Raw genomic sequence first — 24363 nt, 5'->3', positions numbered from 1 at the left:
GAAATCCAAGTGCCCCCTCCCTCCAACATAACAAAACCAAAACACAAAAAGCCCACAAACATTATGATATTAATTCGGAATTTTGTTGCAGTTGATGATGCAGCCCAGATGTTGCAATTTTTTGCGTGCACTTCAATTCGTTTCATCAAAACGCGCAAGTTGACGCTGCTGACGCCGCTCTTCCGCCATCTTCAACTTCCTATTGTTTGCATCAGACTGCTGTCTGGATGTGCTGCTTGCGCCAGCCGAAGGCAACCGCTGACGTTTTCGGATAGCTTTGGCACTCCGGCCTTTTTCCCTTCAGTCGTTGAGGTCGACACAAACACATTTTTTTATGTCATTGATTTAAGGACCTCTCGAGAAACAACCGCTAAATCTTGACGATGGAGGACGAACAACCCAGAACATTGTGAGTACAACGGCCTAGTATATCTCCCGAAATATCTCCCGAAATGGGAAGGCTCCTATGGCGCGTCTGAGATGTGTCCACGTTTTTATTTCGGATTTGCGACATCTACCTTCACACTCTTCATTATTGCGTGCTATACATGTTCATGGCGTTTACATAAACATTGTGATATACTATTTAAATATGAAGCAAACGCTGCCCTTAGCCGTTCGAGGCACTGTAATCAAGGTTTTGCACCTGAAACGGAATGGCTAGCGAAGGCTAGCTGATATTAACCTAAGTAGCAAGCGTTGTGTTTTCAATTTCAATTGACTTGCAGCATAATTAACGGGGATTCTTCGTTTTGACGGCCCTATTGTTTTTTTTTTTGTTTTTTTTTTACAATTACATTCCCAATTTGGAATCATTGTGTTTTTTTAATTATTGATGACGAGCGTTGCCAACTGCGTTAGCAATGAGGCCCGTTTCAGCCGGGTGTCGCTATCCTAAAGTAGTTAAAAGCCAAGCCACGTCAACGCTCGTAGAGACACCGCGGGACTGCTCTTGAAAAGAAGCCGGGGGGCGACCATGCTTTGATATTTTGAGTAGTACAAAATGACCACATAACCACGTGAGATTTTAATTTTCCCATCGGGGTATTGGAGGCGCATTAACCAAAAGCTAGCCCTGTTCCTAGCCTTTGTTTGCATGCTACTTCCTGTTTGACGAAGAATTGATTTCGCCTCTTTTTTTTTTAAACTCCTCTTCTAGGTATGTGGGGAATTTGTCCAGAGATGTAACAGAGCCTCTCATTCTGCAGCTTTTCCAACAGATAGGACCCTGCAAAAGCTGTAAAATGATTTTTGATGTGAGTGTTGTCCTTTCAAACATATTTTTGTCAAGAGGGATTGAGCCACTAAATGTACACCTTAATGTACACACGTGGACAAGATTGTTGGTACCCACCTGTTAATAAAAGAAAACCTAGAGTGGTCATGGAAATAACTTGAACAAAGCTAATAATGCATAACTAAAAATGCTTTTTTTCATTTTTTATTTTTAATTAGAAATTGTTGATCAATATAAAGTGTGGAAAATAACTCGGTGAATTTCACGGTAGAATACAAATAGTTGAACAAACTTGCCATCTTTGGAGTCTCTTGAAAAGTAATAATTTTGGAGACATGAGTATTTCGCCTGGCAGCCATTGATATCACCTGGTATGTAATTCAACAAAACCATTAAAACACAACTAACTTAAAGGTCCTCTACACACTAAGCCGACGTTGCTTATCGGAACTTGCCATGCGCTGTCATTTTTGGCGTGGCAAAACACTGTTGGAATGTTGCCGTTTATCGTGGGACGTCGTAAAACAGTCGAAACCTTTAGAATGCACAACTTTATCCATAACAGCATAATTTTCTTTTTTGTTTTTCCCACATCCCAAGTTTGATGTTTGAAATTCCTACCTAGACAGAAAAGCACGAGGAGATCCATCATGAGGGAAAATCAATCAATCAATCAAAAATAAAGGTAGTCTGTCTATTTATGTATGAATAAAGCTACAGACATCAGGCATCCCACAACATGTTGTGCAAAATGTACACCATGCGGTAGGAACACTGACTCGCCGCCTATGCCATCAAGGAATACTACATCAAATGCATGTGCAGAAGGTATGTAGTAGTTGGCGTCACTGCTGTATGTTCATGGTGATTTTTCTGAGCCTATTTACCTCAGTAATTGATGCTGCAGTGGGCCACGACGGCCCATCGTCGGGTTGGTGTTTAGAGGGCCTAAGAAACAAGGCTGGACAAAAAGACTGGTCTTGTTAACATTTTATTCCTTTTGCGGAAATCAATGCGATCAAATGGTTTTTGTAACTTGAAGTGATACTTCTTCACCTCTCAGCAGGTATTTTGGCCACTCTGTATTAGCAAACTGGTCCAAGTTGTCTCGGGGTTGAAGGGTGTGTTCTCCAGACAACATGTTTCAACTTCTTCCAGCGATGTTCAGTAGGATTGATATCAGGGTTCATAGAAGGTAAGAATAGTCCAATATTTTGCTCCCAGCTTTTCTTGGCTGTTTTTAGCTGTGTGTTTTGGGTTCTGTTACAAGAACTTTGAGCTGAGACTTGACTGAAATCAGACCTTCCAACTCTTGTAAGCACATATCTATAGAATGTTATTAGTCTTAAGAAGGGGTAAAATAAGTCCTCGAGTAATTTGCGTTCCTCAATTAAAAAAGAAAAAAAAAATCTTAGTCGCAGGTACCTGATTCACATACACACAGTCATGTATAACTCAAGCCAAACACCGGTTCATACATTGCATGATAATTACATACTGCCAACGCTTCAAAAAGCCTGAATAAGACCCCTTAGTTACCCCTTCCCTGACCCAAATGCAGTATTTGGTCATGTAAATGTATTCCCGTTACCCCCGTTTTGACAGGTTTGTGCTCTGTGCATGGTCTCTCCGCAATGAATCTGGGATTTTCCGATACAGAATTACTTTGGATATGCACAATTTTGTTGTTTAAACCTTGCGTTAGCGAGCCAGGGTTGTGTTACATTGCCCCTACCCGAGCATATGCGTTTGACAAGCAAAATAAACCATACCAAATAATATATGAATGATGATGGGGAATATGAGCATTATTGTAAAGCATTGGTCTCAAATTCCTTGAGGGCTGGTGTCCTGCATGTTTTTGATGCCTCTCTCTCAAACACACCTTATTTGAATGCATATGAACATTTTCAAACTTTTTTTCAGAGCTTGATGAGTAAATCATTTGGTGCTTGTGTGTTCGGAGAGACCCCTGGAAAATATGCAGGATATCGGCATTCCAGGACTGGAGTTTGAGACTTGTGTTGTAAATTTTGATGAGTATTCGGTGTTCCTTATTTGTGTCTGGTCATGTATTTGCCAAAACAATCCCCCCTGATTTATTTGAATGAATTAAATGAATGGAAGTTAGGAATTGATGTGATGTCAAGTCGTTGACTGGGCCGTCCCTCGCACCCACCAGTTGGTGTTGAGTGATAAGCCAGATTGGTTGCCTAAGTGTGTAAATCTGTCTTCGTTTTTTTTCACAAGTTGACCTTATTAAACTAAAAGGTCTTCCCAAACTTAAAGTAATTAAATAAATAACAGGGAGGTACGTGGTCGAGTGCATCAGCATCGCCTGCTTCCTCATCGGCATCGACCTGGCCAATTAGATAGTTGTGAACCCATGTTTGTTTGCGTGTGTACCTGACCCACGTTGCAAACAGGCCTCTGCTTTTGTTTGCAGCTGTTGACTCTCTGTAACATCAGCCTCATCTGACACATAGTAAGCAAAATAGCTGATGGGAGTCAATGACAGATTTGACCATTAAATTGCTAGACTGACTCATTTGTCATAATCTGACTGAAAATGTTCTGATGAATTGTTGACGATGTCAAGACTGTTTTCTATACCACCACGTTATGCAAGTATGGCTGTGCGCATTAGCTGCCAAGGCGTCTTTGACAGGCTCTAGAAGCAATTATAAGCTTTCTTTAATACAACAACCAATGTAACCAAAAATACTTTAGAATACTGTTTTTCTTGATAAACCTCATACAGTATATATTTACTTCTGATCACCACAGGTACTGTTTGATCCGACAGAGGTTCCTTGATGTTAAGCAGTGCTCTTTTTACTTCTTTAAACAGTTGGGTTCCCAGGACTCGCAATACTGAAAAGCTATGGGTTCCAACAAAAATGTTCGAAGTTCCAAAAACTGCACAGTAAAAAGCACAAAGTAAGTCTATAAAATTCAAACTGCATTTACAAGATGTGAGCAAACCAACAACAGCTCTTAACGAATGTCACAGTAAAAAAAAAAAAAAAAATAAAATAAAATAAAATAACAGAATGAACTTACATGTAGCATCCATCAACATTATCTTAATATCGCAACCTCTGATACAACTTATTCCATTTTGGTAGAAAAGTCCGCTTTCTACTTTGAGTGTTCGTTTGTTTGGGGGAGAGTATATTGATAGCTCTGGGTGAACCTTGACTGTAGTTCTATTTCGCCCCTCCAGTTTTATCTGACCAAAGCTGGAGGTGCCAGCCTGAGCGCCACTTTGTTGCCAGGATTCTTGGGAAAGTGTGTGTGTGTGGGGTTGATAAAAATAAATCTTGCTACATTAAAAAAAAAAAAGTTGTATTTTTAAACGAAATAAATCTAGCATTTGTTACAATTAACATATATGCCATGATATTATGCATCATGGACGGAAGCAAACGAGAGCACTGTGTTAAAAGTTGTGATTTAATTTCTTTGGGTGTTCTGAAATCTTCTGTTACTTATCCTTTTCTTCAGTTTGTCATTGAATTTCCTCTTCGAGCAATGTCCAGGGAGGTGGACTACAGGCCTTTTGATCTTGTGTTTATGAATGAGGTGCAACTGTAGTCACACTACAACATCAAAATGCTTTGTCTAATCACTCTTACAGTTAACACGCTTGTCGATTACTATTTTCTACTATCCTGAGAACTCTCACTTGTTCTGGTCCATGTTTTGTGTAGTATACACTATGCTGCCAAACAGTGTAAGTACCGTGTCTGACGGTATTTGTCAGTCGCGATCCTGCTAGGAGGAAGTTGAACATGTATGACTAAATGAGGTGTGAAAAAAAAAAAGTCTATTTCATGAGTTTGTGTTTATTCTGTATAACCACAATCCAAAAGTAATGGTGGATTTTCATTGGGTTTATGATTCCAACAACACCCACCTTCATTCATTTTATTTCTGTGACCGCTGAGTTCTTTGATTAACAGGGATACCAACAATTTTGTCCATGTGGTTGGTGGCTTTGTGAAGGTCCGCAACCATAGCAGTACTTATTAATGATTATCTTTTGCCATAGGCCATAAAACAAAAAAATGGCATTACAATTGTGTGATGGAGACACAATTATTTGGCCTTAACTTCCTTTTATTTTATTTATTTTTTTTGTACTTGACAGACAGCTGGAAATGATCCGTATTGCTTTGTGGAATTCTATGACCACAGGCATGCTGCTGCCTCATTGGCAGCCATGAATGGAAGGAAAATAATGGGTAAGGTAAGCTATCGTAACTACAGGGTGAGTGGGATTTGGATGGATTTGGGATTTAACCAGTGAATTGACTTTTTAAATGCACACACATAAATAATGATAGTAAACCATATAATGTACTTCACCTTTTCTAATGTGCCAATCGGGGCTTGGTGATATGACTGAAAGATGAATTACAATTGAAACACAAACTATTTCAGATATTAATTGAGATCATTGACTTTTTTTCTTTTTACTGGATCAAACTGAGAACGTATGAAGTAGTTTCAATCTAAAATATTAAACAACTAATCAGAAGAATTCTATCCATAGATCAAAGCAGCTCTTTACCCGTGATGGACTGTATTAGGGGTTATTGGATCCTTGACTTTTAAGACCACAGCAAGCTATCAAGCCAACAACCACCTATGTTTACTGTGCTTTTAAAATCAAAGTCTTTTATAAATAGTTTTACATGTTGCAGTTAAAGGAATAAAAAGTGCATTACTGAAACTACTATATGAGCAGCCACCGCTAGAACAAAATTTTCAAACAAATGATTTTAAAATGTGTGTAATGCATGCCCGCATAACTTGCCCTAGTTTGTGAGCAGCAGTTTGGAGCCGATTGGTGCTGATTTTGACGACTTGATTTTGTTGCCTGAAATTTTTTTTTTTAATCAATTTTAAATTGTTCAGCCCTTGTCAAATACTTCAAATACTTGTACGTTTTTGTTGAAATCACTTCAGTCATGGTTCCAGAAAAAGAACCAATATTTTGTGAACACTTTCTCCACAAATCACCAATATTTGCACCAAATTTTAAGTTTTTTCAGGTTAGCAGCATTGTGTTGCTATCATTAACTGCAACATGCAGTGACCAAAAGCCATGAAGGCTAATTTAAAGCAAGAGGTCACATAATTGATGTGGTGAAATCATGTCAAGTCATTAGTCAGAATATCATAAGTCAACAGAATATCATAAGGTCAACCGGTGTGATCCCATCACTGGTCTCTTGTTGTAAATCCCACCCCATCTGGCCTTTTTTTGTCCTTTTGCAGGAAGTAAAAGTGAACTGGGCCACTACACCGACAAGCCAGAAAAAAGACACAAGTAGTAAGTACAAGTTATTTATTGGGTGATGATATTTTCTCCATACAGAACACGAGACACTTTTCAAATGATTTGCATAAATACCTCTCTAGAAGTCTTATCACAAATTGCATCTCCTCTTTCAGTTTGTTACCACAATTTCTCGATTATAATGCTTTAAAAATCAAAAGCCAAAAGGTGAATACACAAGTACAACACGAGTACAAATGAAATTTCAAATTTTGTCACCTTGCATAGATGCTTTCATTACCTAGTAAAGAGGTGATGAAAAATGCATACTTTGAATCTGATCGTTAATGTTCAATGTTACATAGTTAAAATACACACACACACACACACCAGAGGTGGGCAGACCGGTCCAGCACCGACATATGCCCGTTTTGTAGACAAACCGCTGAATGGCGGGAACACTCTTCAAAACGAAGGAATAAGAATATCAGAACGTGTTTTTCATCGGTCGTTGTAGTTGTCGAGGTCGACATTACATCAGATGTCCGTCGGTCTGGCACTCCCCTTTTGCTGATGGAATTATAAACTGTTTTGCCTGTTTGTTTGCTGCCTTGTTTGCCTCCATTGATTCACACTTGGAATCTCTTTGCGAAATATGAGCAAGAAGTGATAGACTATGCACAGTTTAGTAAGTGACCTGCCTCAGTTTAACATACTGATTGTTTTCCACAGACAACTTTTTCCAGCAGTACAGGGGATGTCATTGTTTATGCTTGTTTTCCGAGTCATGGTTTCATGAACTGAAATGTATAGCTGAAGTGTACTCAGTCTTCCTCAGTGGGATTATTACCAAAAGTAAAATGTAATGTTTCAAATTAAGTTTTAAGAGATTGTTGTGCTACTTTGCTTTTTAAATATGAATAAATAAGCATGAATAAACCACTTGCACATTCTTAACCAAAGCAGTCTGGGCTCCCAAGAAGTGACGTAATTTAAGTACCGAATGGGCACATCACAAAGTGACTCTCTTAGCTTACCTCTTAGCCAGGAAATGCAAGACAGACATTTTAAAATTAACCCCAAAATATTTCGTCTTTATCTAGCAAAACCTTACTTTTTTCTCATACGTAGTGTAGGGCTGCAAAATTAATCAATTTTAATCATGAACACGATTTTGGCTGCGACGATTAATTCAGATGATAATCGGCGATATTAACAGTTAAAAAGTCAAGCCATTGTTTTGATTACAAGTCAAATCAAGCACCGCCACTAGAGGGCAATGTTTTGCATGTTTGCATGACAATAGTCTCTTAATTTCGCCGCCTAATATATTATGTATTTAAAAGTGTGAAGTGGCGTTGAGTTTCTCACCTGATACCTAATACTGTATTTACAGTGCAAGCAGTGAATTGGGACCCATTGGCAAAACATTGGAATAAATTTGGTTTGAAATGACTGAAAATCACATGTTGACTGCTAACTGATTAAAATTTGCTTAAAAGCAAATAATATGCTTGGTTCTAAGCCGGCTTTTTTTTTTTCCCATTGTTTTCATTCACCAAGTAAGTTAGCTGTGTTGCCCTGTGTGTCACATTTTTGCCATTATTTGCTTTTTTTTTTTTTTTTTTTTAGTTTACTATAATTAATTGTAAGTATCAACCTTGATTATACACCACTTGTTTAGAAAAAGGCAATAAATAGACATATTTGATCAAACATATGAATAATTTTGATTAATAATCATAGTTTCAATATTGACCAAAATAATCGTGATTATTATTTTGGCCCTAATCGTGCAGCCCTAACGTAGTGTATGTGACTGATGATGTGGTCAAATATGACTTTTTTTTAAATTTATTTATTTTTTATGTGGCAATGGTTGATCAGTCAGTTTGTGAACCGCATTTTAAAGAAATGTTGACTAGTGCACTGTATGTTCTAAACATATTCAGACACATATACATGAGGGTATTCTCTAAAGAAGCACTGACTGTAAAATATTTACTTCTTGCATTAAATAAATGCGATAATAAAACTTATTTGATGTGTGTGAGATGCACTGCAAATTTTTTTTAATTTCTTAACACTAAAAAAATATCACTGGAAGTATAGTACATGGTTGCCCAATGAGTTACTCAAAAATCCAACTAAAATATATCCCTGTGCTTTTGTTATTGTATTAAATGTATTGTTGGTGTTACAATTACCATGCGCTAATTTTCTTGTTGAACAAATAGGTTCAGGGAATAAAGAGCTCTTTTATACTCATGGTAATTCAAATTGTATAGCTTCCCTGGTCAGGAGTTATGAACATCAAAAACAATGTTTGTTTTGAACATGAACATTTCTGATTGACCACCACCACCTATCTCCTTTCTTCCCCAGATCACTTTCATGTATTTGTTGGAGATCTCAGTCCAGAAATATCAACAGAAGACGTCAAAGCTGCCTTTGGACCCTTTGGTAGAATATCGTGAGTAATATTTAGTGAGACAATTTTAATGAGACTAAGCAGTAAAACATACAAAATACAACATGGATTACAAGATGAACAGTGACAAAATGTAGATGTTTGCTAAGTAGACATTAGTCAGTTTTAGTATTAGGTGTGTTATGCAAATAGGACACAAGTCAGAAATGAAACATTGTTTGTACAGTTTGGGCCTCCGTGGCTCATGCGGTAGAGTATGTCGTGCATAGGTGTTGAACTCCGGTCCTCGAGGGCCGGTATCCTGCATGTTTTTGAACATCTAATCTGTGATTAGGATCATTTTCTAACTCCTGTTAATGAACTAGTCGTTTGAATCAGGTGTGTTGGGGAGAGAAAACCCAGAAAACAGGCAGGATACCAGCCCTCCGAGGACTTAGTTTGACACCTATGAAAAGGATCAACTGTTAAATCTCGCTTTGTCAGTGCAGTTGTGTCTTTGGGCAAGACACTCACCCATCTTGCTACCGTGAGTGAAACTGGCTCGGTGTGATACACTGACTGTGTTGGACGACAAAACAGGCAGCACTTTTGAACTGCAGTTAATATAGTTTGCGCAAATGGATGCGAATGCATATTAGGCAACACGGAGGACGCATGTGGAGTAGGGGTGCACAATTAATTCTAATTTTAATCGCGACCGCGATATTGCCTGACACGATGAAATAAGCTGATACTCTGTGATATTAACATTTAAAAAGCCAGCTGTCAAATCAAGCACTTTCAGTCATCCTGCTACCAAGGGGCAAACGAAAGGGTAAGAATTCATTAAGCTTAAGAAATAGCAAGCTAGAAAATCCTGCAGCAGCTGCTAGAAAGGCAGTAGCATTAGCAGCAGCCTCAGCTGAAAGCCTACGGAATGAACATAGTGACGCCATATTTCGTGTTTGGTCTGCCCGCAGCAAGAGAGACGCGGTGACGCTGAAGTTGGATTTGCGGGCGCGCTTACGTCCACTCTGTAGCTTGTCCCGTTACAGCAATAATTGAGTTTAAAACTGTCAAAATCTGTTAATTCATTTACTGCCATTGATGGCTACAAATGCTGAACATGCAACCAGCAACAAAGGTCCAATGATGACACTTGTAGGAATAGAAAATACATAGTGACTAATTTGTCAACTAACTTCACTTAGAACACCCGCAAAGCGATGCAATGACTCGAGTGTCATGAAGTAACCATATGTTGAATGAACCATTGACATACTGTAATTCACACTAAACAAGACCTCGTTTGTTATTGGTCACATGATTTTTCGTGAAACGTTACGCTTTGAATTGGGGCTTCTTTTGCCGCACCCACTTGGCTGAGATGTGCTTCGAAGCCTCGGCACATCTTGTAACAACAAGATTTACCAAGGCTTTTAACATTTACAGTGTTATAAACTACAATGAGTGAAGAAAATACAGGTGACTGGTTGAGAAGTTATTTATTCATCAATCTGAGAACAATAACTGAGGATACGTTTTTCTGAGGTTGGTCTTTTTATCTACAGAGATGCACGTGTGGTGAAAGACATGGCTACAGGGAAATCTAAAGGCTATGGCTTTGTGTCTTTCTTCAACAAATGGGTAAGTTGTGGTTTAATTTCTTAACCGTTGTATGGTAGTTCAAATGAGCTTCAGGTGATACGGCCTCAAAATTGTATAGTGGTATTTTAAAAGATGATTGTCACATCAGAACAGCACTGTTAAAAATGGGCGTGTTGGGGTCCATTGAGCTATGTTTTGTTTACAAGTTTTGTTGTTAATTTGTCCAAATTGTTCTGGAAAATTTGTAGTGACATAAAGTGGTATATATAAACTCAAAAGGACACGCATGTACTGTATTTACTCAAATGTTACAACTTATCTAGTTTTTGTTTTTTCACTGAGAACTGGAATTGTGGACGTTAGGGTCTGAAGAAAGTATGGGGTTTTTACATTTCTACAAACCCCTACCATACACCCAAATGTCATGCTTTTGTAATATAAAAAAAGTAAAACAGTAAAGTAAAAACTTAACTCTACCATCAATGTGACCAATCATTTATATGACTGAAATATAATCTTTAAAGGGGAAGTAAAAATAAACTAAAATGCCCTTAAAATGGGAAATAATACATACCTGCTACTATTTAAACAAGTTTTGACTAGCCAAAAATGAAGTTCGGTTGGTCTTGTCTGCATATCTTGGCATTTTATTTTCCTTTTTTGCAGAAGGGTGGAGGTTTTGCGTGTACACTGACAGTTTTGAGTTGTTCATCATTATCTCCATAAAATGTTTACTATTACTCTGAATGGTACAACTTCCAACTCCGGTACTTTAAAACGGTCTTCTTCTTCTTCTTTTTCTTCTTCTTTTTTGCCTTCTTTTTCTTCTTCTTTTTCTTCTTCTTTTTCTTAATATTAAATATATGTATTTTACAAGTACACTGGAAAATAAGGAAACATAAATTAAAGAATTGATAAAGAATGTACAGAAGAATAATAGAGCATTTTGAACCAATCGAGTTTATACTTTTATGCATTTAAATAATTATTTAGTGCAATAGAAAACTTGTCTAACAATATGGCTGGAACTGCAAGTAGCACTTTTATTAGGTGAAATGCTTGTTTTCTATTTCTATGTTTAAGATTCCTTGTTTTATCTCCTTTACATTTTAATGATTGATTGCACTTGGGACAACGTGCATTGAGGAGGAACATTGCGACGCCATCCTTCCGTCTCTCCCAGTCACCAGGCATAACCGCTCAAACCAAGAGTAACCAAACTTTTATATTCAAGTTAGACGAATATAAACGTTTGGTTGCATTGAGTGTAAATTGTCTAGAGTGAACTGCTCAGCTGCTACGTTTATAGCAAGAGTTAACCCAATTCAAAAAATGGCAGTTGAATGCCACAGGATGCCGCCTCCATGAAGCATTACAAAAGGTATAGTGTTTTTATTGATGGGCATTGGTGTTTAGACGCAAAAAAAACCCCAACAAAGAATGCCTTTTAGAATCATGGCCAAAAGTTCTGCCTTGGTTTAATCGGACCATAAAACGTTTTCTCACATGCTTTTTGGAGATTTAAAGAGTTTCTGCAAATATGTAGCTGTTTTTTTTTTTTTTTTTTTTTAAAGCTGATTTTCTTTCAGCAATGTTTCTGTTTTACCTCCCAACCATATCATGCTATGCAGTAGCTTACTCCTACCTCGGGCAGGACTAGTGAATAGCAGAGATGTGCATCTTAGATTTTTTTGTTTTTGCTTATCCGTGAGTCGTCAGTGTCCCGCCGCACTTTTGCCATAGTCATTCCACTATTTTTTTTTTTTTTTAAACCCAGACCAAATTGTAATCGTCGGTCCATCATTCTGTCGGAAATGCAGAAACACATTTTTAACTAAACTGAATTTTTGTAGAGAAACTCAGCAGACATGTGACGTGCTGGTCAATGGTCACACTAAAAGGCATCGAGTCATGGGGGGAATGAGTCAATTGTCGCATTTGATTACGATTATCCAGAAAGATTTTTCAACTACTGACATAACGCTTAAGAATGCTGATGAGGTTGGCTTTTATAGTACTTTTAACTCCAGTCTCTTACTGTGGACTTTCCATTGAGTCCTAGACAAATTTCCATGGGAGTCTCCTCTTCCTGGTCGATCTCATTCTCGTTTGCAGTATTTACACATATACAGTCGGCCCCCGGTTTACGAACACCCTCTTTTACGAACATTTCGACTTACGAGCGTGGTCCGCGTAGTTTTTTGTCCCCCACTTACGCACAGACCATTCGCCTTACGAGCAATCCGACACGCCGGCCATTGTATTTGTTCCTATATTTTCGCTTTGCCACGTTATCATAATCAGTAGTTAAAGCTTGTCACGACAACGTTGAACGATATTGCTCTTACAATGTCACAGTCACTGTCTCAGTCACGGTGTCAGTCACGGTCTCACTCACGGAGATGCTATTGGCCGGCGTCACGTCAATCACAGAAATGTCGATATGCTATTGGCCGAACGCCTTTATCTAGCTTGAAGGCACAGCTGGTCGGGACGGAAGGAAGGAGAGAAAATGAGTCAAAAACGGAAGGAAGGAATGTGAAGACTTTGCAAACTTTATCTGTTAGACATGGCTTCTAAAATTGTAAGTGGCGGTAAAGGAAGAAGTAAGAGGATGATGACAATAGAAACCAAGCAGGAGATAATAAAAAAATACGAAGGAGGCGCATGCATAGTTAACCTTGCTCGTGAGTATGGACGGAACCGCTCGGCAATCTTCTAAGGGCAAGACTTTCCTTGCCAGAGGACGGACCTCGCTCGACAACAAAATGAGGCTTCTTCTATTATGGATTAAAGAGAAGGAAATCGCCGTTGATATGTTTTAGTTTGAGAAAAGTTCTTGTTTAAGAAAATAAATAAATAAACTCTGCGGGTTGGTCTCTGCTCACCTCCGGCTCCACTCAGCTCAAGTCACGTCTCCCCAGAGGATAATGTCATTTATCCTTTGTTTATCCATGCTTGTTATATTAACTGTACAGTAGATTATGGTTCTAATTTTAAATATGTGTGTAAATTCGTTATGGATTTAACTATGATTTCAGCACGCGTTGCCAGTCAATGTGTACGTACAATTGACCTCGCATTGCTACATTAACGAAAGCATCTGCTCATGCATGACACTGTAACGCTGATATGCTATTGCTCTTACAATGTCACAGTCACTGTTTCAGTCACGGTGTCAGTCACGGTCTCACTCACGGAGATGCTATTGGCCGGCGTCACGTCAATCACAGAAATGCCGATATGCTATTGGCCGAACGCCTTTATCTAGCTTGATGGCACAGCTGGTCGGGACGGAAAGAAGGAGAGAATGAGTCAAAAATGGAAGGAAGGAATGTTGTTAAGACTTTGCAAACTTTATCTGTTAGACACGGCTTCTAAAATTGCTAGTGGCGGTAAAGGAAGAAGTAAGAGGATGTTGACAATAGAAACCAAGCAGGAGATAATAAAAAAAAAAAATATATCAATTAGGCGCACGCATGGCTCGTGAGTATGGCCGTAACCGCTCGGCAATCTTCTAAGGGCAAGACTTTCCTTGCCGGGGGACGGACCTCAATCGACAACAAAATTGAGAGGCTTCTTCTATTATGGATTAAAGAGAAGGAAATCGCCGGTGATATGTTCTAGTTTTGAGAAGTTCCCGTATAAGAAAATAAATCAATAAATTCTGCGGGTTGGTCTCTGCTCCCCTCCGCCTCCACCCAGCTCAAGTCACGTCGCCCCAAAGGTAAATGTCATTTTTCCTTTGTATATTTATGTTATTTAATTTAACTGTACAGTAGGTTATGTTACTCATTTTTAATATGTGTATAAAGTCGTGATGTTTTTACCTAAGGTTTTTGCACGCGTTGCACGCATTCACGAATTACCATAGGTTTGGATTGCCCGTCATACGAGCAGTTCGAGTTACGAGCGTAGCCGCTGAATGGATTAAGTTTGTAACACGGGGGCCCACTGTACTTACAAAAAATTCAAAGACGTAGCAAAAAAAAAAAAAAGCAGATGGACTAAAAAAACCCAACAATAGACAACATAATGACGCAAAAAGACGGTAAAAACACAGTAAAAACACTTCGCAACAAACAAAAATAATTATTTATGACACCAAAATACTATTTACAGCGACAGCACCACTTACATCCCCCCCCCCCAAAAAAAAATCAGATTCTCCGCCAAACTCCACGTATTAAAAAAAAAAAAAAAAAAAGAAATGCACTGAAGTCATACGAAGAAATTATACAAAGTAACACCATTTAAGACAGTGGTACTACGAAGTGAAATGTCAACATTCTCTTTTTTTATTTTATTTTGTTTCAGGAAGCGGAGAATGCCATTCAGCAGATGGGGGGCCAGTGGTTAGGAGGCAGGCAAATCCGAACGAACTGGGCCACAAGAAAGCCGCCTGCACCAAAAACCACCTATGAAAGTATGTCATTAAATATGTGCACCGATTTGGCGCTCGTGTTAGAGCACAGGTGTCGAACTCCAGGCTTCAAGGGGTGCTATCTTGCATGTTTGCTATCTCAAAAGACACCAGATTCAAGTGATTCTGATCATTTCAATCACCTGTAGAGCTTACTAATAAGCTAATTTGAATCGGGTCTGTTGGGGGGGAGAAAACTGGAAAACATGCTGCATGCCGGCCCTTGAGGACTGGAGTTTGACAGCTTTGCATTAGGATTCATTTATGAACAACAAGGTTGTATGTTTCACCAGGTAACACCAAGCACCTGTCTTTTGACGACGTCGTGAACCAGTCCAGTCCTAGTAATTGCACTGTGTATTGTGGTGGTGTCAGCACTGGACTAACAGGTGAAACCGCTTTTTAATGTCTATCCAACTAACATTTTTTTTTTTTTTTTTAACCTTTGTTAGATATCTGTACCCTTAAGGGAGAAGGGGGAGTATGACATGATTCAGAGTTCAAAAGGATGACAGATGAAAGAGTTGAAAGGGAGTCATTTGATCATCATGTGACTACAAATTTTACAGTGAAAGTAGACCTGTCACAATGACTAGTCACAATTATATCAATAAACAAATCCATTGTCTCATCTAGTGTGTATGAGTGTATGCATTTAAATATACACACACACACACACACACACACACACACACACACACTTCCTCGTTTTTCACGGTTAATGAGGGATCAACCCAAAACTATTTGAGACAAAGATTATACAGTAGCTGTACAGATCCCGTTTTCCATCCCTTGGCCGTAGTGAGGATCACGGCGGACCAGAGGTGCCCTTTTTTCTTTTTTCGTTTTTGTGACTTTTTCATTATTGTTGTTGCTTGTGACCAACAAGAAACTGAATTTAAAAAACAAAAAACATTAATGAAAATTTCAAAATTTAACGTGATATCTTATTGATGTAAACCAAAAAATGCTTTTCTCAAAATTATGCATACCCTTGTCTTATTTTTAATTAATGATCAATACCATAGCCTTTGTTTTTTTTTTTTTAATTGCCTCCAGGTGATTTGAAATGTCTTAATTATAATTAATGATCAATACCATAGCCTTTGTTCTTTTAAAATTGCCTCCAGAAGATTAAAATGTGTCCAATGGCAAAAATTATGTGTTGTGGACGCAGGCAAACTATAGCGCTGTAAATGCTTTGAATAATTGTTTTCAATTGTGAGATGAATGTTCCTATGAAGTATAGCTTTTATGCTGTTTTATATTTATACCAGTGATGACTAAAATAGACATTGTTGCTAACTGCAATCTCTTGTGTTTGTTTACTTTTGTCCTTTTTTCTTTGCAAATGTGTAAGTTGTTTTGCATTCATTTCTTTCTAGTGTGTTCATGATAATTATCTTTTGTTTGTTTGTTTGTTTTTAACTTCCAGAACAACTAATGAGACAGACCTTCTCTCCTTTTGGGCAAATCATGGAAATCAGGGTTTTTCCAGATAAAGGTTATTCATTTGTAAGGTGTGTAGAAAAGCATGTATAAATCCATCAATAATGTGTTCATACTGTCACAGACACATTTTTTTTCCTACTTGCTGTGAAAAGTATTAAAACGTATGTAAAAAGTACAAACGCTCCCACTTTGGTTGACAGCACCAAAATGACTTGAGATGAATTGATAATCAATCCGTTCAATTGAATGAAATATTTTGAATCTTTTTCAAAGTGTTCATTTGTCTGCAATAGATTTTGTGAGTTGTATTTATGTGTTATTTTTTTCCCTTAGGTTCAGCTCCCATGAGTCAGCAGCTCATGCCATTGTATCTGTAAATGGGACAGCATTAGAGGGCCACATGGTCAAGTGCTACTGGGGTAAAGAGAACCCAGACATGATGAACCCGGTACAACAAATGCCTGTACCGCAGGTAAATTTCAATTACGTCTATGAGTTAACAAGTGAAAGGGGAAAAAAAAAACATAGGTCTTTGTATGACGCCGTCCAGTTCATTGGTGAGCTGGAACCTCGCCCATCTTACTTGGTGCAAAAGGCACTGTACACCCTAGACTAGGTGCCAAGCCAATTGCAGGGCGCAAATAGACATGCAGCCATTCATACTTTAGGACGATTTAAAGTCTTCATTGTACATAACGTGCATGACGACGGCAATAAGGAATATTTTCAAACAATCTGGGGTAAAAAAAAATAGTCCCTGCTTATTTCTTAGTTTAGGTACACATCAACTAGCAATGTGACTGAGCCACCCTTTTGGTATAAGTAAGTGATGATAAATTGCACACACTCACACAAACAAAAAACACGTTAACCAAAGACTTATTTGGTGATTTGGAAAAGGTATATATGTAATGGATCTACTGTAGTTGTTAGGCTGAACAGCATGAAAAAATCTAGGTAAGAGATTTACAACGGTCTGGTGAACGTCTGCTCCTCACTCTTCTTCTGCCTCGACAATGTGTATGCCTTTGCTCTGGGTGCGTTTCGTGACTGACACGACATGTCCCTGTAGGTGTAAAAGCAGGATTTGGGACGGGAGTAGATTAAAACTTCACAGGACCTGCCGTGTCAGTCATGAAGCGTACCCACAGCAAAGGCACACACATTGTCGAGGCAGAGGCACAATGGAGCAGACGTTCACCAGATCCTTGGAAATCTCTTCCCGAGACTTCTTTTGTCATAAAATGGTATTTTAAGTGTAAACTCTCCAAGATACTGTACCAAGCTGTCAATCAATGTGCTTTTACATGCTCTGGTTGGCTGGTTTTGTGGCACAAACAAAACGTGTGTACAGAACTGAGCGCACGCAGAGGACGATTTGAGTGAGCGAAAGCTCGATGTTGAGCAAACGCGATGTTGAGCGAGGGAGGAAGGAGTATTGCGAGCAAGAGTGACATGTTGAGCGAGAGAGGGTTTTCGCGAGTGAGCAAAAAGGAATTTTGAGCAAGCAACTTCTTTTTCTGTCTTCTAAATCCATCGGCGCTCGCTCAAACTCTTATTACACGCTCAATAGTTTTTTTCCTGCGCTCAAAATCTGTTTTCGCTCGCTCAGTTTGATTTTCTGCGCTCAAAATGTTTTTTTGCGCGCTCGCAATTGTGGCGCAAATATAACGCCATAGTTAACGTGTGCTTGAAGCCGGCATGGATGTCGGCAGGTGGGGGGAGAAATCGCAAAGGGCAACTTTCGATGCTCTGGGATAATTGGGATAATATCCCAAGTAAGATGAGCAGCTAATTATTTCTGAAGACCTCGATTTCAAACAAATTGGACGGGTCCAAAGTAATGAGGATGTGTGTGCAGATGACAAGCAGGAAGGAGAGGACGTCTGAGTTAAATAGGAGGCGCTATTTGGCATGTAAAGAGAGTGATAAAGACTCGTAGGGCTTTTTGACAAATTACTTTTCAGCTGTGTCAAAAAATAAAGCATAGAAACTTCAAATAATTTTATTGTTGCAACATTTGCGTCTACGAGCACACATTTGTACATTGCCTCGCACTTTCTTGTTTCCGCCCCCCATAACTACAAATGTGTTATTTGATATACGATGGAAGAAATACGTCTAAAAGTAGTCATTTTAATAACATACCGTTTATCTGTGTGAATAATCTTGAGACAAATATTCTCTATACTCAAAGGTCTCCTCTGAGTTAAAGAAGTCATATATCCAAATGAGTAGAGGCGTAATATAAAAGTCTACAAATGCCAATCTAAATATTTTCTGGAAAACTTGCACTTTTAAGTTTAAAGAGTAAGGGATATATAAGGTCCTTCAAGCGTTAACAAATTTGAATGTTTTGAAATTAACAACAAAACACACTCCAAACCATAAGTTGTCATTTATTCTTCCATATTCCATAATACGTATCGACTTGAAAACAAGCAGCGTTTTAACGTTGAGTTCATGATTCCTTCAGCAGTCTGTGGACGGCCCCAGATGGACCCGTGGTTAAAGATAATTTATTGGTGGATAGAAAAGTCAGTCTTTGTTGATGGTTGTTTATCTAGCAGAAAGCGTACTGAGAAAACCCGAGGCTTGTCAGCTCAACAAGTCAAGTGTTGGTTGAACCGTATTCATAGCACTCTTCTTATTATCGTACTGTATCTACATCTCTTTTGGAGAGATTAGGGTTAAAAGGGTACTCAATGGCATTTTTCTCAAGCCTTCTTTCTTGTTTGCCCTTCCTCAGAACAAGATTAGTTTCCCTGCAGCTCAGCCCTACAGCCAGTGGGGCCAGTGGTATGGCAATGGGCCTCAGATCAACCAGTATGTCCCAAATGGGTGGCAGGTTCCCACCTATGGTGTCTATGGTCAGGCCTGGAACCAGCAGGGCTTCAAGTAAGTAGCACGTCATGCTTCTACTCCAGCACCAACAAGATTGTGACATCACAAGCCAACTCTGGCCACTGGAGGGGAGCTGTGAAACTTCTCTATTATCTCTCTCAACTCCACCTCCACCTCCCTTTCCACCAGCCCTTCACCTTAACCGCGTTGACGGGATGGACAGTTTGGTTTTTGTTTTCTTCCTGTCATCCCACAACATTTCAGCTCATTCGACGAATGGTTTATTCCAATGTTGTTGTTTTTTGCCATTTACGTTGGAAGTTGCCAGTTTCTAATTGATTAAAAAAAAGTGCTTTTAAAGAATTTAAATGCTAAATTTTGGTTTAGCTAACTGTCCATACATGAAGACTGCCTAATAAATGCAATGAAGGATCACAATCTTTAAGACTTCTTAAACACTGCTCACAATCAGAGGAACACCTGATCACATAAGATGTTACATGTTACTGAACTGTTATCCAAGTTGTAAACACCCACAGATATAATGGGGTAGATTGAGAAATTAAAAAACAAAAAAAATCGTCAATCGACGCAGCGCTGAAAGCAGCGCTGAAAACACCGCTTTCAATTTACACCTGAGAATGAAAGCCTTCGATGTGTCCTATTTAACAGAAGCGAATTGCCAGGCTGGGCAGAGGCCTATCTGGATAATTATAGAGAACAGTGACATCACTGTAAAATTTGACTGATCGTGGCTCTTATAGGGTTTCATCTTGGTACCTGATGAGTTCCAAGAAATTGAGCTGCAGTGAACTACAATAATATTCCAAATGTAGAAAATGATCAGACAGGATGTTTACAAAAAGAAATATGTTGTCACAGTGACTTGTCTTGTTGTAAACTCTCCTGTTCACAAAATGACATTTTAATTTACGACCAACATTGTTTCATCAATCATGGTCCTGACTTTCAACCGTGATAGTTGTGTTCCCTCTTGAATATTATTTGAAATGTTTTCTTTTTTAATCATTTATGCCAGTATTTACCCCTACACCTTTTTGTTTCTTTTTTTTTTGTTTCTTTTTTTTCCATCTCTACATACAACATATGACTGATACTATCCAAATGTCAAAAATGTGCTTGTAGGTCCTACTCAAATTGCAGACAATGTTCAAATGTGCAGACATATTGTGTACCCCTTCCCCACCCCCAAATAAAGCAGGTATTTGTTGGTAAATATTAACAGTCTAAATTCTTGGCGCACTTGAATACAATGGAGATCCAATCTATTGGAGAGTTAGCGTAGTAATTGTATTAATTATTGTCCAATGTATGGTAGAAGCACACTTCCTGCTGGGAGGCCGGACCTCCTCTGACTTGATTTCAGTAATGTGCCTTGCTTCATTTGGAACACTTGTACTGTAGCAAGGTGGGGGCACACTCAGATTTTATAGTGTGTTAATCTTTGCTGGTTCACATTTGGGAAGGAGGTCAGGCAGGCAGGATGAGTGAAACCAAAATGTGATTGCTGCATTAAGACTATGCTATGTTAGCTTTTGGTTTGCTTGTCCACCATGAATAAGTAGTTGACATCTTTGTCATCCGTAATTTCTTGATTCCGCTTTTTTTTTTTTGCTTGGTCTGCCTTACAAACTCTAATCTGTTTGCTTTCCTCATTCTAGCCTGTCCAGATCTTTGTAGCTCTAATATGTATCCTCTTGGCTACTTTTTCGCCTCATCTCTTCTAACCTGCCGGCATTTTGTCTCTGTCTTGTCTCTACCTCCTTTTTGCAGTCACATACCGGCCAATGCTGGGTGGACTGGCATGAGCGGCATCAGTAACGGTGGGGTTATGGAGCCCACACAGGGATTGAATGGGAGTATGCTCGCCAGCCAGCCTGGTATGGGAGCAACAGGATACCCCACACACTGATAAGGGGAAAGGGCAGGAGATATGTCAACCGTCTGCCTTTTTTGGCTTTAACATGCTCAGTGAGGCTGTGCGACACCACCACCTCTTTTGGTAGGACTAAGACTTTTACTGGGGTGTGGATCTCATTGTGAGGATTGACTTCTGGTGAGGAGTTTGTTAACAGAGTTCTTTTTGGGGGGGTTGAGGTCACGAGATCCAGGGTGGAGCAATCTGACCCACACAGGTATTTAAACCCTCTGTTGGAGCCGAAACCGGCTGAGATCCTGGACCTGTGCCATTTTTAAGTTATCTGTAAATGACGAAACTGTAAAGACGAAACTTACTTTCTGGTTTTTGCAAAAAGGCTTCCATCGTAGTCCCTCAGAATCACTGAGGAGTGTCCTTATTTAGTTATTATTTCTGAAGAACTGTCACGGTCTGATTTTTGCTAAGTTATGAACCAGGGTTCTTAGGGGAAAGAGAATCTCATTTGTACAAAAATTTAAATATTGCAGGGATTGATTGCCACTGCTGCTTCTCTGTAAAGGCAGGTTTAATATTGCACAGTTCACATCCTCGCTTGTTCTTGACACCCCCCCCCCCCCCCCCCCCCCCCCCCTTACTCTTTGGACAGCCTCAAACCTTTTAACCACATGTAAATAAGTCTCCATTTGATACCACGCAAGTACAAATGCTCCTGTTTACTGCGGGTGCTTTCATTTTTGTTTCAACAACTCTACAGTTAACGATGTGGGTCGCAGAGTGGCACTGCCAAATGTGACACTGGCACAGTGTGCCGTGATACTTCAATGCAGGGACAAAGACAGCATTGCCATGCAGTGCACACTTAAACATTTGACACAATCCTCATGTAAAGAAATATTTGTCACCTGTTTTCCCCTCTACTTAATTCAAGATCTGTTGGGATGCCAGTTTTTTTGTATAAACGTTTTTGAGTGTGTCATTCAACCTTTACACCTGCTCTGTTTGCCAGAGAAACATGGAGGCCTACGTTACTGTTGCCTTATTAAAGCTGGTTTGTTTTAGCTAATAAAGAAACGCTTCAATTCGGCAGTGCCTACACTTGTTTTCAGATCCTTTTGTTTAGAAAGGTGTTAGCCCTGAGAGCGGACGACTCTGCTACTGTAAACAATGTTTTCTTGCTTTTGTCTTATTAAAATGGCCATGAACACAAATTCCAATGTATTATTTATTAAAAGTGTCCGAACACAAACCTGAACTGGCTTAACATAAATTTGAGTCAAATATTAATCAAGCCAAATGGCATTCGTATTCATCTCAACTTGAAAGCCAGAGTTTATTCGCACATTTTAATTTGACAATTACTTGGTGTCATTCAACGTGAGTTTCTAAAATAAAATGTAATATTCATTGTTGCCAGCAGATGGCCCCTTCAGCACACTACCCAAACGTAAACTGCTGCACTGGGCTTTGGAGATTGTTTTTTTTTTTTTTGTCCCACAAGTCAACGCCTAAAAGACTAATATGAAGCCTCTACACACCATATATCCAAGTTGATAAATTTGTGTCATCTCGGGCAATCAACTGTTTGACTATATCCACTCACAGAACAGAACAGCGTTTTTCTGTCTGGACAGTCTGAATGGTCTTGATAAAAACCATATCTGTATCGGCATTGTAGTCTGACAGGTTGATAAATGGTTTGTCTCTTGATAGTTTCTTAGCCAGAACAGGGTCGGTCCAAGCTTCGCTGAATCCGTCAGAGAATGAGAGATGAGCAGATTATTTTAGGAATCAATTAAAGTGTTGAGGCTGGCTGTCTTTGTCATCTTTTGTCTCTCTTTTTTTCCCCCACAAACATGACATACTGCACACACACACGCAACCCGAGCGAACGCGTTCTCATGAACAATAATATGAATTTGAACAATCCAACTGTAGCACGTTTGTACAGCAAAAGAGAAAACTCAAAAATATTTACGTACTATGATGTAATATCTTCTTTGATGTTTCTCAAGCAAGAAAGAGTAAGTTTCCTTACTATTCTTATGATAAAGTGATTATCAGTAGTATTTAGCTTCATCATGTGATTTTGAAGCATGATTACTGTAGTGTCTCAAAACATACTTCTCAAGCCTATGACTAACTTCAGGAAGCAAGAGAGAAACGATCCGCCATTGGTTTCAGTGGACAGCAGCTCAGAGCCTACAAAACTTGGGTAAATACGTCAACAAGCGTCTGCGCTGGATGGGGCCACATATTCAGTGTTTGACGTGTCGTTGTGACTCCCTGCCAACAAGTAATCCACGCTGTGATGCAAGGAGACTAATTTCACCAAAGGAAAGATGCATACTTTTTTTTGGGGGGGGGGGCATTCTTTATCATTTCAAAATTTAAATGCACTCTTATCTGTCAAACAGAAAACTGGCAAGGGCAGCATCACTTTCCCGACCATGGATTTTTTTCCCCTTGGCTCTCCATCTTGTGGCGCCAAGGTAAATTCTTGCTGTATCACAACGTCTTCACTCAAGGCGTTTTCTTTCGTGTGTGGTAGGTGACTTCAAATGAGTGGAATACTTGTGATCATCCATTTAGAGAGATTGAAGTCACAAATGATTGTTGTGATATTTTCTGATTGCTCCCAGCAGAACTCTCCTTTTTCTTCTTTATTCATGATTGTTTCAAAAAGAAAAAGGTCTATATTACCATTTTGTTATTTACTAGATTTCAATTTACAAGCCACTTTTTCCTTGAAGTCCACCTCCACATTCAGCTGTGAAACTCCATTGCTGAAGGTCCGGTGCTGTGTATTTTTCAAAGTACATCCATTGTCCGAACTGCATATCCTCACAAAGGTTGCTTGTGGACATGCTGGAAGTCCAATTTGAACATTTTAACTCGAAGGCTTCTTCTAGTGGGACCCACCGACAACTAGTGATCAACCGACAACGGCTTGCCCCATAGCGGCCGTTTGACTTGCAACGAACACAGAGCAGAGATTCAAACCTCAGATCATGTGGAATACGCAAAAATACTGTGCCACTTAAGGCTGTGCCACCTCAAACTGTAAAATGCGATAAAGGCTCAACAAAAGGCTCTACCCAGTGTTTTGCGTTCATTTTTGAGACAAGGCACATACAGAGATCTAAAGTGCAGTATTTTACAGAATAAATACTGAGAAAATGAGCTCTCAAATGTGCTCATAGTC

The 24363-nt window shown here is 39.1% G+C and overlaps 1 protein-coding gene across 1 annotated transcript; it reads left to right on the top strand.

The window, feature by feature from the left end:
• Positions 1 to 193: 193 nt before the first annotated feature.
• LOC148430122 (cytotoxic granule associated RNA binding protein TIA1-like) lies at positions 194 to 22369 on the top strand. The gene is made up of 12 exons (XM_088415141.1): positions 194 to 409; positions 1160 to 1256; positions 5391 to 5489; positions 6524 to 6578; positions 8910 to 8997; positions 10506 to 10581; positions 14860 to 14968; positions 15259 to 15354; positions 16401 to 16485; positions 16751 to 16889; positions 19167 to 19315; positions 21056 to 22369. Exons 1-12 carry the CDS (start codon positions 384 to 386, stop codon positions 21192 to 21194), a joined length of 1158 nt encoding a protein of 385 aa, XP_088271267.1. The 5' UTR covers positions 194 to 383; the 3' UTR covers positions 21195 to 22369.
• Positions 22370 to 24363: the final 1994 nt, after the last annotated feature.

Source organism: Hippichthys cyanospilos, chromosome 1 (genome assembly GCF_059441005.1).
Source record: "Hippichthys cyanospilos isolate Australia breed blue-spotted pipefish chromosome 1, RoL_Hcya_1.0, whole genome shotgun sequence".
NCBI lineage: Eukaryota > Metazoa > Chordata > Actinopteri > Syngnathiformes > Syngnathidae > Hippichthys > Hippichthys cyanospilos.
The sequence above is the reverse complement of the archived record's forward strand: the minus strand, read 5'-3'. Positions and strand labels throughout refer to the sequence as shown.